The sequence below is a fragment of the Oncorhynchus keta genome, chromosome 31, assembly GCF_023373465.1.
Source record: "Oncorhynchus keta strain PuntledgeMale-10-30-2019 chromosome 31, Oket_V2, whole genome shotgun sequence".
In the NCBI taxonomy this organism is placed as follows: Eukaryota; Metazoa; Chordata; class Actinopteri; order Salmoniformes; family Salmonidae; genus Oncorhynchus; species Oncorhynchus keta.
In genome coordinates this window covers 8,996,354-9,013,202 of record NC_068451.1, presented here as the reverse complement: position 1 = coordinate 9,013,202, position 16,849 = coordinate 8,996,354, and the positions used below count along the sequence as shown (strand labels likewise).

The window sequence follows — 16,849 nt, the reverse complement described above, 5'->3', positions numbered from 1 at the left end:
TGGGTACCGGTGGGGGACATTTTGGACCCTTCACTTCTGAGCTACTTCCACCGCCTCCACCTGGATCGCCCGGCACCTCGCCCCCCAGGTCACCCTCGAGGCCGGTGGTGGCGCGCTGCGTGAGCCGTGGGTCAGGGGGAGGTACTGTCACGACTCCCGCCGAAGTTGGCTCCCCTGCCTGTTCGGGCGGTGCTCGGCGGTCGTTGGCACCTGCCTACTAGCCGCCACCGATCCCTTTTTCCTTTTCTGTTAGTCTGTTAGTCTAGTTTAGTCTTATTAGTTGCACCTGTTCCTATTTGTGTTTTCTTGATTTTCTAGTCTATTTAAGCTTGTTAGGCCCGCTCTAGTTTGTGCGGGATTATTTTATGTTCACGTTTAGTGTTGGATGTGGTTTTGGGCTCCGGACCGTTTTACCCTGTGTTTTGAGGTTGGTCAGTGTTTTCCGCCCTGTGTTTGGGCATGACCGTTTGTGCCGTAATAAATTACCTAGTTTTCTTGAACCCTCTGTTCTCTGCACCTGACTCAAACATTCCACTCCTATTCATCCGTGACAGTTACTGAAACAGAATATTGAGGTAAGGTAAGAGTACACAGATATCCTGTAAATTATGTAATTCTATTGGTGGTGCATCTTACATCATAGAAAATGTGTAGTAGGAGAAATACTGATGGAAAAAAGAGCAAGAGAACGTTTAGAAGGACATTTGTACAGACAGTCCAGCAGTAGCAGCAGGGGTATCACAACCGCAAAGAAAATTGAAAATTACTCAATGTGTTTTACTGGACCTTGATGTTAGCACTTGATAGTTTGGAAAAGGTAAATTAATTCACACAGCCTTAAGATATTTGCTAAGAATAATTTACAAAAAAATCTGACTGCCCAAGACAGTTAATATTCTCTAGGTTTACAAAATATCAACATTTGAGCTGCTTCATTAGGGATCCTTTTTGTATAAATCTCTTTCTATATTTAGACTGATAAGTGCGATGACTACGAGAAGATTAAGAAAGCGTATGCTTTGAAGCCCACCATCGAGCCAAACATGGACACAGAGACAGGGAGAAGTGAGGATGACGTGGAGATCAGCTACTCTGAGGTCACGTTCAGAGCAAAGCCAGGACACCAGACAGTCTGTAGTTCTGACCCTCGCCACTGCAGGGCAAGCCACAGCAGCAGCTCAGATGAAGAAAACTACACAACCCAGTATACTGATGTTAAAATATCAGAGGAAGTTTCATTCATAGTAAAAAAAAAAGTATTAAGGTTTGTAAATATCTGTAAATATTTGTATCACACCCAGTCAAAAGTGTGGACACACCTACTCATTCAAGGGTTTTTCTTTATTTTTACTATTTCTTGGAGGATAGAGGAGCCTCTTAAAGAAGAAGTTACAGGTCTGTGAGAGACAGAAATCTTGCTTGTTTGTAGGTGACCAAACACGTATTTTCCACCATAATTTGCAAATAAATTCATTAAAAATCTTACAATGTGATTTTCTGGATTTATTTTTCTCATCTTGTCTGTCATAGTTTAAGTGTACCTATGATGAAAATTACAGGCCTCTCTCATCTTGTAAAGTGGGAGAACTTGCACAATTGGTGGCTGACAATTATTTTTTTTTGCCCCACTGTATGTGGGGACTCCTTCAAGACTGTTGGAAAAGCATTCCTCATGAAGCTGGTTGAGAGAATTCCAAGAGTGTACAAAGCTGTCATCAAGGCAAAGGAAGGCTACTTTGAAGAATATAAAATATATTTTCAACACTTTTTTGGTTATTACATGATTCCAAATGTGTTATTTCATAGTTTTGATGTCTTCACTAATATTCAACAATGTAGAAAATAGTACAAATAAAGTAAATCCCTTGAATGAGTAGGTGTGTCCAAACTTTTGACTAGTGCTTTATATCTGGATTGTTAGCAATAAAAACCCATTCATGTCCCGGTCGTTGCCTTAACTGTACTTTTAAATAATAAGTCAGTCAAGACCAAAATGGCAGGAAACAGAATTTATTGACGTCATTCAAAGTGGGTTTGAACATCGTGTGTTACATCAATGCAATATGTGCTTACTTGGCTGTCAAAATAGAAATGCTTCACTGTTTAGGAATTTCCCATATTTCAGGATGTGCTATTGTGTAGATGCTATGCAACTGACACCATGTTTTAATATTTGTTCAACATTGCAATGTACATCATTACTGTCTTCTTAATTTACATAATTACTGCTTCATGCTGAAATTACTGACTGCTTGTAACCTGTATTCACCTGTATTCATTGCAAATACAATTTTTTTTAAACACAAAAAAAACATTAATAACAAAAATACAACATGTTGAAGTGATTCCTAACCATCACACACAATTTGTAAGTTCATAAATACACATTTTCTGTAACACTAAGTTACATATTCATAGAAGCGGAACAACTCAGGGGAAAACAAACAAAAATATCACACTCTTAAAAACTGTTGCGAGATTAAATTGAATTAATTGAAAATGTATGTAAGGAATGACACTAATCTATAAAAACACAGTTAAAAAGTCAGAATAAAAATAACATACACAGAGCCTAGTGAAAGTCTACACACCCCCTGCACAGTCTTTACATTTTGCTGCCTTAAAAAAATACATTTGATTGTTTTCTTACGGATGTACACAATTTACACAACATTTTAAAAGTGAAAGAAAAATTATAAAACATTTTCCAAATGAATAAATAAAAACATTTAACGGAGCTCTCTTAATTACGTATGTTTTCACAACCCAGAGTAAATTCTTGGTGGAAGCACATTTGGCAGTCATTAGGGCTGTGAATAATTTTGAATTAGATCCTAACAACTTTGCACACCTCATAGGGTAACACATACCCATTGTTTTTGTCAAAATACACATTTGGTTGGGAGTCATTGATGGACAGCAATATTCAAACCTTGGGCTGGATTCAATCCGTATCGCTGAAGTATCACAGAAGATCTACTTAAAAATGTCATTTCTGATTGAGCCGACATTTGCCGCGTTTAACGTGAATGCAGTCTCCGCGAACGCGGGAACATTGCCTTTAAATTTCAATCCAGCTTTAACACGGATCTTCCAGGGAGACAGTGCAGGTGCATCAAAGCTGCGACTGAGAGACTGAAAATCAGCTTATTTGATTTGATTTTCATTTGATTTTGACTTCGGCGATACAGATTGAATCTGGATTGAATCCAGCAGATTTAAGTCAGGACTGAGACTGGACCATTCAGAAACACTCAACGGCTATTGGAAAGCGATTCTTGTTTGTCTTTGAGATTAAAATGTGTCTAATTGACTCGCTGAAAAATACAACTCTATCCCAGTGTTTGGTATTCAGAAGACTGGGAGGGTCTCTAACGTTTTATCTGGGCTTTGCTACCTTCATATTTATTATGATCCTGACAAACTCCCCAATCCCTGCCGGAGTCAAGCATACCAATAACACGATGTTGCTGCCACAAACAGGAGGATCAACAACATTGCATTCACTCCACATTACTGGCCTGTATAGAAAAGTAAAAAGGAGGAAGCCTGTGTTTTTTTTAAAACACTCCAAATCATCCATTCTGTTTGCTACACGGCTGTTAAGTAATACTGCAAGATAGCACAGCAAATAAATGCACTTTTGTCCTAAATGAAAAACCACAGGCCAAATCCAGAACTACAGTGAAACCCTCTGCATTTTCAAGTATTGTGGATTGTACTGACATATCTGCTTTACAATCAGTGACAAGGTTTGAATATTGCAGTCCATCAATGACTCCCAAATCATATTTACTGAGCTTGAGTTATTTTGACAAAAACAATGGGTATGTGTTACCCTAAGAGTTGTGCAAAGTTTGTAGAATCTTATTCAAAATGATTCACAGCTATAATAGCGGCCAAAGGTGCTTCCACCAAGTATTACCTCTGGGGTGTGAAGACATTTGCAATCAAGACATCTTTGTTGTTTTTCGTTCTACTAAATTGTAAAAAAAAAAATGTTTTGTATAATTGTTATTTCACTTTGAAAATGTGGAGTTGGTTGTGTAGATCAGCAGGACAAAATCTAATGTATTCCCTAATTGGATTTAATTTGAAGACAAATCCACTAATTTGAAGGGGTGTCCACATACTTGTATATATAGAGATCAAAATCTAACTAATGAACAGACACTGTAGAATAACTGGTGTTAAAAAAAGGTGGACATAGTGTTTCTACAGTTTGAAAGGTGACGAAGATGTCTCTGCAGTGCATTATGGGTGATTTTTCACAACCTTGCACTAGCTTATCTGCACATAAGCTTTACTCCCTCTATACAGCAGCTTACTGTGCCTTTATACTCTCCTCCTCTTCCTCCTATCTAACTGAGATTTTCCCTAATTTGCCTCAGATATGACCTGACCATGACATATGTTCCCATACCTTACCTCCTCTTCACCATTAGAGGAATCTTTCTACTCAGAAAGCAGTGTCACCTCATCCACAGCGGTTTCTGCTGTGCTGTGCTGCTCAGATTGTCCCAGTGGAGCCTCTGTAGACTCCTGGACCCTGAGGGCAGAATTAGTCATGCCCTGTAGCTCTGGCAGCGCAGAACCCTTTGCAACTTCTTCTTCCCCATCACTCTCGTGCCCTGCCTGAGTTTCTTCTAAGACTTTAGCTCCATGGTCTTCAGCGTGATCCCCCTGCTCCAGAGCAGGATTGGCCTCCTTCTTCCCAGCCCCTCCCTCGATACTACCTGTGGAGTGCAGACGGATCACTGCGTACTCTGCCGTTTTGGAGGCGACTCCCCTGATCTCTCCCTCCCCCACCCCCTGCTCGGCCACCTTGGCCTGGAGTTTGGAGAAGTTCAAGTTGGCGTAGTGGAGGAGGTCTGTGTCGTCGATTTCCCTGTCCACTGTCCTGTTGGGCCCGAGGGCCTCATCCAGCATGGCTTTATTGGCATAGACATTGTCCTCCTCCTGAAAGAGGGCCTGAGGGGTAAGCATCACATTAGACGGGTTTATAAGCTAACTGGCAGAGTTTTTTGTTGTTGTGTGGACTCCTATTAGCTGTGACTGCCTGGTGTCCACACAAAACACAATGCAAAACAATCATATGAGCAAATCAACCACGGGATAGGAAAGGGCTAGTTGTTCGATAGTTGTTTAACATGAGATACAGACAATATGGCTGCAAAAGACTCAATTACAGTAATGAACCACTGCAGCCTAAACTGACTTGAGTTCGTCTTCATGCACACAGTTTTAAATGTAAATGTAAATGCATATTTACATTTTTATTTCCACCAGCCAAGCTACCTCCACCAGCCAAGCTACCTTCAATCTTTCACTGCAACAACAACACCAGTGCTGAAATGTGTGTGGCACCTAGGATATGTAATATCATGCACAGTCTCCTGTGAAATATGTATATCAATGCCTTTCCACATTGTTAAGACTGTGAGCACATACGCATGTGCAATGTCGGAATGTCAGTGTAGGTACTTACCTCATCAGTCACTCTGAACTCTGCTGTGTCCTCCTGTCTTTTGTTTGGTGATTGCTTGGCTCTCCTATGCCCGAGAGCAAAACAACAGAGATGTTAAGATAATGTCGTCAAATACCAGTCCAGACAAACATTGGACCAATCTATCCAAATAGTCTTTTACATGATCGTACCTGCCCTGGCCCCTGTGTCAGTCACTTACTTGCAGATGAGAAGCAGTGGGGTACATAGGAGCATCATCACCCCTGCCCCCACACCAGCCCCGATCAACAGAGAGATTAGGTGGAAACCTGCACAATCACAACATAGAGAAAACAAACGAGGTGGAAAACAAGCACCGCCATTCCTTCTTTGTATTAAATATCCGTCTTATCTGGCGATGTGAGAGCTTGGGACTATGAGGTTCTATCTGCATAAAGATGTTTCTGAGATAGTTGGCTTTAAAGTTCCGAATCCTCATTGGTTTGAATGGTGTCAGACATTTTTTATCTTGTATTCTTTTGAACTGAACAACATGAATAGGGGTATTTTTACTATATACATAGAGAACATTGAACAGAACAAGGCTATGTCAATAACTCAATTTTGACAAAAATAAAGATAGACCCTTATAGTTCCAAGCTCTTGTATGGTTAGTGGGACCAGGGGGACTGTTAGGAACTAATTCTGTTGTAGAGCAGGACAATTGTCTCCCATCTGTACCTTCATATGTTTCCATTGATGTTAAGTTAAATGAGAAGCTGTCAAAACCATCAATGTTGGAGCTGAAGCAGACCAGACTCGGTATTTCCTCTTCCTGTGATTGGCGGATGGTGAGGGAGCTCCTCAGGCCTGCTAAGCCCATTGGTTCCTCCCTGATGATGGTGTTAGTGGAGTGATTGACAGACTCTCCAGCCAATTGCCACACCACTGTGGGAGCAGGGTTTCCAAAGCTGTCACAGAAACATCTGATCTGAGATGTAGCTGAAATCCTGATGCAGCGAGAGGTGTTCTGGATCTCTGAAGCAACTACCCCGAACAGACAGGGAGGACACAACTATTGTTAATAGTTCATTCACATTAATGAGTGATTGTGATTCATAATCAGTAGAATAAATACTGTACAGTACATACATGTCACATCGATATTGATGGCCTCAGAGTTCTGCAGTCCATGGACATTCTGAGCCTCACAGTAGTACTGTTCATTTGAAAGCCTGGTTACATTGAAGATGTTGAGGTTCTCTTCAGACCCTACAATGTCCTTCTCCCATCCCTCAACTCTGTACCAGGTGTAGTTATTCACTGCTGGGTTGGCATTGCTGCTGCAGGTCAGAGTCACAGAGCTGCCCTCTGCTACTGAGCTAGAGGGACTGACTGACACTGAGGTGGTCTTGGGGGGATCTGGAAGAAAACAGTGTATTATACACTTCTCAACAGTGGTGTTAGTCTGCCTATCCATACTTCCCATGCTACATGTCTGTAAGTCTATACAATAAAGCCAGCTGTGAGCCAGATTCAGTTGCCATACCTATGCCAGATCCTTTCCACAATAAGGGCCAAACTTGGGCTGGCATATACTGTAGATGTGGCCCAGTTACTACTTTGAATTACACCAGAAGTGGGCTGTATCCAACTTGATAGGCTAGGTCTAGCTTTTTCATGGCAATGATCTGGCTAAGTTAGGGCAATCATACCTGGCACCCTTTTGGACCGTAATTCCAAGTGTTTACTAGGCCACATAAACACGCCGGAGGATTGTAAATGGGGGCTGGATTTGGGCCATAATGCTTTCTAGGTTTGTCTTCGGAAACCCTTCATTCGAGATAAAACACTAATCTTGACTAGATTGCCAATGGCAATACAGAACAAACAGCCATGCATAAACATATTCACACTGCCATACAAACTCAACAACAGGCTTCAGTGATGGATGTCCATTGACACACACACACACACACAGTAAAGATTCATGGTTGTCACGCAACAGGACAATGGCTCACTGTCATTGGACCAGACAGTCTGGGCACTGGCGTGAACCCATGACCCAGACGTTGGCCACACACCAGGTGTGGCTGGTCACAGCAGCTGGATGTGTGCCTCAACACAGAGTCATATTCAACCAGTTATAAATAGACTGTTTATAGCATCTTGGTAACACAGCATCTTGGTAACACTTTACAATAAGGTTATGGATTAGAATCAACTATATTAGTGAAAAGTTCTAGATGTACCGTTTCAAAATTATGTCTTAAATATGACATGTTCCTTTACCATTAGTAAATGATTACCAAATGCATTGACACAATTTAACGATACATTAGTTGATGCCAAATAATGTAGCCTTATGGTAAAGTGTTAGCAGCGTCTTGATGCTTCTATGTTTCTGGCCCTACACTAGGAGCTATACTGTATAATACCCAGGGATGGAAATTAAGCTAGCACACTAACCCGTGACTAGTACTTTTCAGACCGTGCTATTAGAAAATGTGCCAGACTAGCCCGCCAGCTACTGACATTTTGTCTTTTCAAATATTGCGTGGCACATATTTTGGACCCGGGCTAGTAAAAATTGCAGTCTACTATCCTGGCTGGCCAGTGCCCCAAATCCTTAAACTACATCCCTTATCATACCATTGCAAAAGTATAATGTGTATAACTTACATTGAATATCCAACTGAACAACTGTGGCTTTTTCCGCACCAAGGGCATGCAGTGCTTCACAGCAGTACTCCCCACTATCACTTGCTTTACTGTCTAAGGTGAAGCTCTCTCCAGATCCTAAAGTGACAGCCTCAGTCCCATTGACTCTGTACCAGGTGTAGTTTTTCACTGCTGGGTTGGCATTGCTGCTGCAGGTCAGAGTCACAGAGCTGCCCTCTACCACTGAACCAGAGGGACTGACTGACACTGAGGTGTTCTTGGGAGGGTCTGGGGGAAAGAAACAATAGATATTGTATGTCAAGAGTCAATTTAGTGTGTGTTATGATACTGTCCATCGTTGAAAATATTGTTCATATTTGGTTTCATTGTGTACATACATATTCCATCTAGTTGAACGACAGATGAGTTCTCGGCTCCATGGTCATTGATGGTTTCACAGTAGAAATAACTGTCATCTGCTGGTACCTGGACAGTTAGCATTCTGCTAGCCCCCACTGTTGAAACCTGTTCTCCAATTACTCTGTACCAGTTGTAGCTCCCCACTGCTGGGTTGGCATTGCTGCTGCAGGTCAGACTCACAGAGCTGCCCTCTAACACTGAACCAGAGGGACTGACTGATACTGAGGTGTTCTTGGGAGAGTCTGAGGGAGAGTGCACAGAAAGTTGTCAAATTCTATAGAAATAAACAACTTACCATACATGAATCAAACTTACCATGCATGAATCAACTTACAAAGAACAGCGACTGTCAGATACGTTTTGGATGATTTATCACTCTTGCCAGCTTGTCGTTTGTACAGCGCAGTGCAGGAGATCTTCTCTCCATGGTGGACATGTGAAGCAGTAAAGTTCAGGAGAGAAGTTATGACTCGATTCGGAGTCTCCTGCAAATCCTCCACACTGTCACTCAGTGTGGGGGTCCATGTCAGAGTTGGAGGGAGTGAGGGACAGGGGGCTGCGGCAGAGCAGATCAGACTCACTGAGGTCCCCTCCATCACCTCCACTGTTGCTGGACTTAGAGTGGGTTTGGATGGATACTCTGAGGGAGTTAAAAAAAAAGAAGACTTTTATTACATGAGCAGTGCATTAAGTACAGCCCGTTCAAACCTGCAACTTAAGTGAACACAACACATCACAAGACAGAAATAGCATATTCGAATGATACTCTACCTTTAACATCAATTGTGACACGTCCTGGAAAATTATATTTCAGAGCATTGTCACATTCAAGTCTGAAACAAAAGTAGTCATTGAAATAAGATGTGAAGTCATTCAGGATGGTGGTGCATTCCTTCTGCTGCAAGTTCCCAGTTAGATTCCCTTGAATGGTGTTTAAGCCTGTTCCTGTGAGACTAGAATCAAACACGTGTACTCGTCTCCACCCTTTCCTCCATATTCCTTTACATGAAGCTGTGAGGGACGACTCATATCCAGATCCCAGTGTAAATGAGCAGGGAATGGCCACACAAGATCCACTGAGAGCCTCTATATTCTGAGGCATCAGAGCTGCAAAGTCTAGGCACAGAACACCTGAAATACACACAACAAACTATTAGACTGGGTGTTAGGTTCTTTTCAACTTCACTAGGGTGTTGTTTTTTCCTACAAACCGTAAAATAATATGTGGGCTAGTTATTTAGCGATGTGCAGAATGATCTGGCTAGTATTTTGGGGGGGATGTAGCAATGCTAGTAGACATGGATTGTATAAACTATCGCTTTAAAAACCAAGTGCAAATGTTTTTATCTCAATTTGACATTATTTCTGGCTAACAATAAAGCAACTTACTGTATAGTTTAAAAAAATATATATTTCTCAAGCAAGAATTTGGCTCGGACTGTCTTGGAGTTGGGAAGGGAACGAAATGGTGCATTAACCACAGTGTGGATCAATCCACCTGAGCAGAGAATGGATATGCAACCTTAAAACAAAGTTATTGGCGGATAGACCAATAACAAAGAGCGTTTCAAACCTATTAACTTGACCCCCCTGGTGATGACACCAGCGAAGCCAAAACTCCACCCACGCAAAACCTGCTGTTTAGAAGGTCCTGAATTTCAACCAGCAACTATCAGGAAATAACACCAATCACATTTTTACAGTGTTAGTTCATCAGCTGTTGTATAAATATGATACAAAACACAGGAAAAACTGAATGTTGACTGCGCTGGGCTTTTAATAAGGATCAGAACACTAACCATGTTTCCATCCAGTTTTCATGAGAGTAAAGTCATATCGTATTAAAAAAAAATAATGAGGGGAGTAGCTAAGTTTACATTCAATTGGCGACACATTTTCATGCGAATATTCTAAAATCCGATAAAGAAAATATGTGCAATTTCCCACCAGTGGGGTTTCCACCAAATGCACTTATAGAAATCAGTGCATGATGACATAGTGCACACAACATGTACTTACATTTTCAAGTACCAAATAAAAATCTAAAGTTCATAGTGTTTCCATCGCATTCTCATATTTTCTTCATGCAGATTTTTAAATATTCACATGATAATGTGTCTCCAATTGGATGGAAGCCTAGCTACAGATAACCTATAAAATGTAAATGATAACGTGCAATGGGAGACGCCAGAAAGCAGTGCATCAGACCCAGCCTTTCCCACAGCGACCCACCTTGCAGTAGATAACCAATGAGGATGAGTCTTTCAGCTCCTGTGATGTGCATGATTCTCTGTGTCAGAAATGGCAAGATGAGCTCACTGTCTGGACAGACAGACACACACACATTCAGTACATTGTCTTATTTTTTTTTTTTTAAACATAAAACTAACAGTGAAAATAACTTTTAATTAAAGTTAAACACATCAAAATGTTGACATTTTAGTTTTGATTTGTCATTAATAGAATGATTCCACACAGATTGAGTGTAGAGTACTGAAACCACATTGACCCTATTCTCCACAAGACATTGTGAGTTTTCTTGCTTTTTTATTTGGCGTGTTGGCTACACCACAATCATTTGTATCAGAATGAGATTTGAATCATAGTAATATGAACATATTTCTCACATAATAAATATAGAATAAAAAATACATGGTTCAATTATACCCTAAAGCCAATGAAGAAGGTGTTGATTCTGAGTAGGTATAGATAACTACATTGAGCATAATAAAGTCAAACAGGTTCATGTTTTGGGTGTAGATTCATTTCCATTGAAAATACTGACCAATAGAAATGTATTAAGTGTATAGAGCTATGAGCTGATTAGGTTGATTTTGGGAAAATGTAGATTTAGCCTATACCTGACACACTAAAGAAAATGTAACCTAGTTGAACTTGACAATATCTACAATTCAATTTGAATCTGATGCAATAAATATCTGAAATGTGTTCCCAAATACAACTCATCCGAAAATATCAACACCTGTGAACATACACTTTAACATGTTGCACTCCACATAGCATAACCATAACAGTCGCATTAATGACCATAACAGAAATAGTACAAACGTTAATAGTGTCTGCAACCTCTTACCAGTATTCACGCGATGGTCATCTGTTCAAATCCAATGCACAATTCAGGCTTTATAAATGACACCTGAAGTGGTGTTCTGTTGTCCAGCTGCCTGTCACTGTAGTAGACAGTCAGAAGGAGTGGCGCTGCTGTTTGCAAGACACAGACATTTCCTTCACTGAATAAGCGTCAACCCCCAAGCGCTAGCCTCCCTCTGTAATATCAAATGATCATCAGATTTTTTAAAACTCAAATGTACTAGTGAGATATATCAAGCTTCACAAGGAGGGCAACATCTGCTGATTCCTTTAAATGTATACAGATATATAATCCAGTGGCTAGTAAGTTACACACAAATCTATAGCCCCTTGCAATATTTCTCTTTGCTTCTCCTTTTTATATTTAAATACACAAATGTAATGAAATATTCAAGTTTCAAGTTTAGTTTTTACAACGAGTTCCAGATTAATGGGGCAATAACTGTTCAAGACATATGTGGCTGATGGATATTACACATTTGACATTTTGCATAACTTCCTGCTTTCCATAGCTACTACTCAATGGGCTACATTTCAAAGAAGGTTTAAAAGCAGACTTTAATGTGGATATCATAAATGTACAATTCAAAAATTAATAAAAGTCTCTTTGATGATGAATTGATATAAATGTTTTCCTACAAAATATATACAGTGGCTTGCGAAAGTATTCAACCCACTTGGCATTTTTCCTGTTTTGTTCCCTTACAACCTGGAATTAAAATAGATTTTTGGGGGGTTTGCATCATTTGATTTACACAACATGCACTACGAACATGCAAAATATTTTTTTTATTGTGATACAAACAAGAAATAAGACAAAAAAACAGAACTTAACTGAGTGTGCATAATTATTCATCCCTCCCCCAAAGTCAATATCTTGTAGAGCCACCGTTTGCAGCAATTACAACTGCAAGTCTCTTGGGGTATGTCTCTATAAGCTTGGCACATCTAGCCACTGAGATTTTTGCCCATTCTTCAAGGCAAAACTGCTCCAGCTCCTTCAAGTTGGATGGGCTCCGCTGGGGTACAGCAATCTTTAAGTCGTACCACATATTCTCAATTGGATTGAGGTCTGGGCTTTGACTAGGCCATTCCAAGACATTTGAATGTTTCCCCTTAAACCACTCGAGTGTTGCTTTAGCAGTATGCTTAGGGTCATTGTCCTGCTGGAAGGTGAACCTCCATCCCAGTCTCAAATCTCTGGAAGACTGAAACTGATTTCCCTCAAGAATTTCCCTATATTTAGCCCCATCCATAATTTCTTCAATTCTGACCAGTTTCCCAGTCCCTGACGATGAAAAACATTCCCACAGCATGATGCTGCCACCACCATGCTTCACTGTGGGGATGGTGTTCTCGGGGTAATGGGGGGGTGTTGGGTTTGCACCAGACATAGCATTTTCCTTGATGGCCAAAAATCTACATTTTAGTTTAATCTGACCAGAGTACCTTCTTCCATATGTTTGGGTTGTCTCCCACATGCCTTTTGGCGAACACCAAACATGTTTGCTTATTTTTTCCTTTAAGCAATGGCTTTTTCTGGCCACTCTTCCGCAAAGCCCAGCTCTGTTGAGTGTATGGCTTAAAGTGACCCTATGGACAGATACTCCCATCTCCGCTGTGGAGCTTTGCAGCTCCTTCAGGGTTATCTTTGGTCTCTGTGTTGCCTCTATGATTAATGCCCTCTTTTTTACTGGTCCGTGAGATTTGGTGGGAGGCCCTCTCATGGCAGGTTTGTTGTGGTGCCATATTCTTTCCATTTTGTTATAATAGATTTAATGGTGCTCTGTGGAATGTTCAAAGTTTTGGATCTTTTTTTATAACCCAACCCTGATCTGTACTTCTCCACAACTTTGTCCCTGACCTGTTTGGAGAGCTCCTTGGTCTTCATAGTGCCGCTTGCTTGGTGGTGTTAAAGACTATGGGGCCTTTCAGAACAGGTGTATGTATACTGAGATCATGTGACAGATCATGTCCACCTGTGTGCAATCTAACTAATTATTGACTTCTGAAGGTAATTGGTTGCACCAGATCTTATTTAGGGGCTTCATAGCAAAGGGGGTGAATACATATGCACACACCACTTTTCCATTTTTTTTCATTTTTTTTCATTTCACTTCTCCAATTTGGACTATTTTGTGTATTACATGAAATCCAAATAAAAGTCCATTTAAATTACAAGTTGTAATGAAACAAAATAGGAAAAACGTCAAGGGGGTGAATACTTTTGAAAGGCACTGTAAACCCTTCAGTGTTGCGTATATAATATATACAGTATATATATTATAAATGCCATTTAGCAAACACTCTTATCCAAAGTGACTTAAGGACCGTACAAAAAATTCTAGGGGGAGGGGAGGTCCAAAATAGGAGAGAGCGTGCAACTTATTTTTTGCTTTGGGGAGGGTTGTGTTTTTTTATTGGATACAGGAGGGGAAGGTGTTTTTTTTATTGGACACGGGAGGGGAGGGTGGTTTTTTATTGGACACAGGGAAGGGTGTTTTTTTATTGGACACAGAGAAGGGTGGTTTTTTATTGGACACAGGGAAGGGTGTTTTTTTATTGGACACAGAGAAGGGTGGTTTTTTATTGGACACAGAGAAGGGTGTTTTTTTATTGGACACAGAGAAGGGTGGTTTTTTATTGGACACAGAGAAGGGTGGTTTTTTATTGGACACAGAGAAGGGTGGTTTTTTTATTGGACACAGAGAAGGGTGGTTTTTTATTGGACACAGGGAAGGGTGTTTTTTTATTGGACACAGGGAAGGGTGTTTTTTTTATTGGACACAGGGAAGGGTGTTTTTTTATTGGACACAGGGAAGGGTGTTTTTTTATTGGACACAGGGAAGGGTGTTTTTTATTGGACACAGGGAAGGTTGTTTTTTTATTGGACACAGGGAAGGTGGTTTTTTATTGGACACAGGGAAGGTTGTTTTTTTATTGGACACAGGGAAGGGTGTTTTTTTATTGGACACAGGGAAGGGTTGTTTTTTATTGGACACAGGGAAGGGTGTGTGTTTTTTTATTGGACACATGGGAAGGGTGTTTTTTTATTGGACACATGGGGGTGGTTTTTTATTGGACACAGGGAAGGGTGTTTTTATTGGACACAGGGAAGGGTGTTTTTTATTGGACACATGGGAAGGGTGTTTTTTATTGGACACATGGGAAGGGTGTGTTTTTTATTGGACACATGGGCCGCCATTTTTATTGGACACATGGGAGGGTCATTTTTATTGGACACATGGGAAGGGTGGTTTTTATTGGACATGGGAGGGTGGTTTTTTATTGACACAGGGGAGGGTCTTTTTTATTGGACACATGTGAGGGTGGTTTTTATTGACATGGGAGGGTGGTTTTTTATTGGACACAGGGGAGGGTGCATCTTTTTATTGGACACATGGGAGGGTGATTTTTATTGGACACATGTGAGGGTGGTTTTTTATTGGACATGGGAGGGTGGTTTTTATTGGACATGGGAGGGTGGTTTTTATTGGACATGGGAGGGGAAGGTGTTTTTTTATTGGACACGGGAGGGGAAGGTGGTTTTTTATTGGACACGGGAGGGGAAGGTGGTTTTTATTGGACACGGGAGGGGAATGTGGTTTTTTATTGGACACAGGGGAGGGGAGGGTGGTTTTTATTGGACACAGGGGAGGGTAGTGTGTTTTTTTGGACACAGGGGAGGGTAGTGTGGTTTTTATTGGCCAGGGAGTGTAGTGTGGTTTTTATTGGACACAGGGGAGGGTAGTGTGTTTTTTATTGGACACAGGGGAGGGTAGTGTGGTTTTTTATTGGACACAGGGGAGTGTAGTGTGGTTTTTTTATTGGGCACAGGGGAGGGTAGTGTGGTTTTTTAATTGGGCACAGGGGAGGGTAGTGTGTTTTCTTTCTGGAGAGGAGGGTAGTGTGGTTTTTATTGGCACAGGGGAGGGTAGTGTGGTTTTTTTATTGGGCACAGGGGAGGGTAGTGTGTTTTTTTTATTGGGCACAGGGGAGGGGAGAGTGTTTTCTTATTGGACACAGGAGGGTAGTGTGGTTTTTTATTGGACACAGGGGAGGGTAGTGTGTTTTCTTATTGGACACAGGAGGGTAGTGTGGTTTTTTATTGGACACAGGGGAGGGTAGTGTGTTTTCTTATTGGACACAGGAGGGTAGTGTGGTTTTTTTCAACAACACAACCGCCATTCTAACCCTCAACACGAGGGACACTCATATGTTTATACGTAGTTCCCTCTTGCTTAGCCACGGGAAGTATTTTGGGGTGGGGGTGCTGCGATATTTTGTAGACGGCTGTATAGAAATTTGCAATAAAATCTGAAATACACATGAACTGAAAGAAACATAAAGGGTGGAAATGGATGGATAAACTAAAATATTTGGAGATGACAAGGTGAAAAGCTTGATTTAAGCTTGTTATTTACATTTAACTGAGATTAAAACGATTCTGATGAGGTCTATTACCACAGTCCCTGTATTCACGTCTCTCAGGTTGAGTGGAAACCGTGAATGCAGAGCTACGCTCATGGTGTGACTGCCGCTCTCCCCTCTGCAGCGTTCACATATCGCTGCCACTGGGCTCATCTCCATGCTCCTCTGCAGCCACACTCTTTCCTCTGTCACACACACAAACATGCTCGCATCCATGCACACACATACACACACACACACACACACACACGTATGTCATGTGTGGTCAAATAAATTATAATTGTATACACAATTCCAAAAGTGCTAGAACTACTTTGATTTCTTTGGTGTGCAAATCACTAATACTAGCCTAAAGAGTGCTTTCGCCTGTATGACCTCACAAGTAGAGGTCACGTTGGAGATCTGTAGTGTGGCGTATGTGTTACCTACTGCCTGTTGGCAGACATGAGGACATGTCACACAATAAGTAATTCTGTAATACAGTATTTGAGCACCAGATAAATAAAACATAAAGACTAGGTAATTCTAGGTAATTACAATAAGATTACTATTACTTAAGAAATGAACAATTATTATGTCATTTCTAGATGAAGTGCTACAGACATACCTTCAGTCCTCTGGATAATCTGATAGTGAATAGAGATGAAGAGAAAGATTGGAACGGAAATATTGAAACTGATATATTACCATATATATATATTCATTTCTCACAGACTACCAATGACCAAATTACGCATATATATGTATATAAGACTATTTCTGAAGAATGTCCATGAAATA

The 16,849-nt window shown here is 40.8% G+C and overlaps 1 protein-coding gene across 1 annotated transcript; it reads right to left on the bottom strand.

Annotated features, from left to right (window-relative positions):
* Nucleotides 1-1,857: 1,857 nt before the first annotated feature.
* Nucleotides 1,858-11,746, bottom strand: LOC118364332 (sialoadhesin-like). Its single transcript, XM_035745792.2, has 11 exons — nt 11,622-11,746; nt 10,760-10,849; nt 9,299-9,658; nt 8,862-9,167; nt 8,506-8,769; nt 8,129-8,395; nt 6,599-6,868; nt 6,188-6,493; nt 5,688-5,775; nt 5,489-5,552; nt 1,858-4,971 (listed from the first exon to the last, which is right to left on the bottom strand). The coding sequence occupies exons 2-11, from the start codon at nt 10,809-10,811 to the stop codon at nt 4,456-4,458; spliced, it is 2,493 nt and encodes an 830-aa protein (XP_035601685.1). The 5' UTR covers nt 10,812-10,849; nt 11,622-11,746; the 3' UTR covers nt 1,858-4,455.
* Nucleotides 11,747-16,849: the final 5,103 nt, after the last annotated feature.

Bases quoted from the DNA above. Each gene is read 5' to 3' on its own strand.
- LOC118364332 (XM_035745792.2), bottom strand. From the start codon at position 10,811: ATGCACATCACAGGAGCTGAAAGACTCATCCTCATTGGTTATCTACTG. The intron at 8,770-8,861 runs GTAAGTTGATTC...ACTCTCCCTCAG, and splicing joins TCTGACAGTCGCTGTTCTTT to ACTCTCCCAAGAACACCTCA. The intron at 4,972-5,488 runs GTAAGTACCTAC...CTTACCCCTCAG, and splicing joins AGTTCAGAGTGACTGATGAG to GCCCTCTTTCAGGAGGAGGA.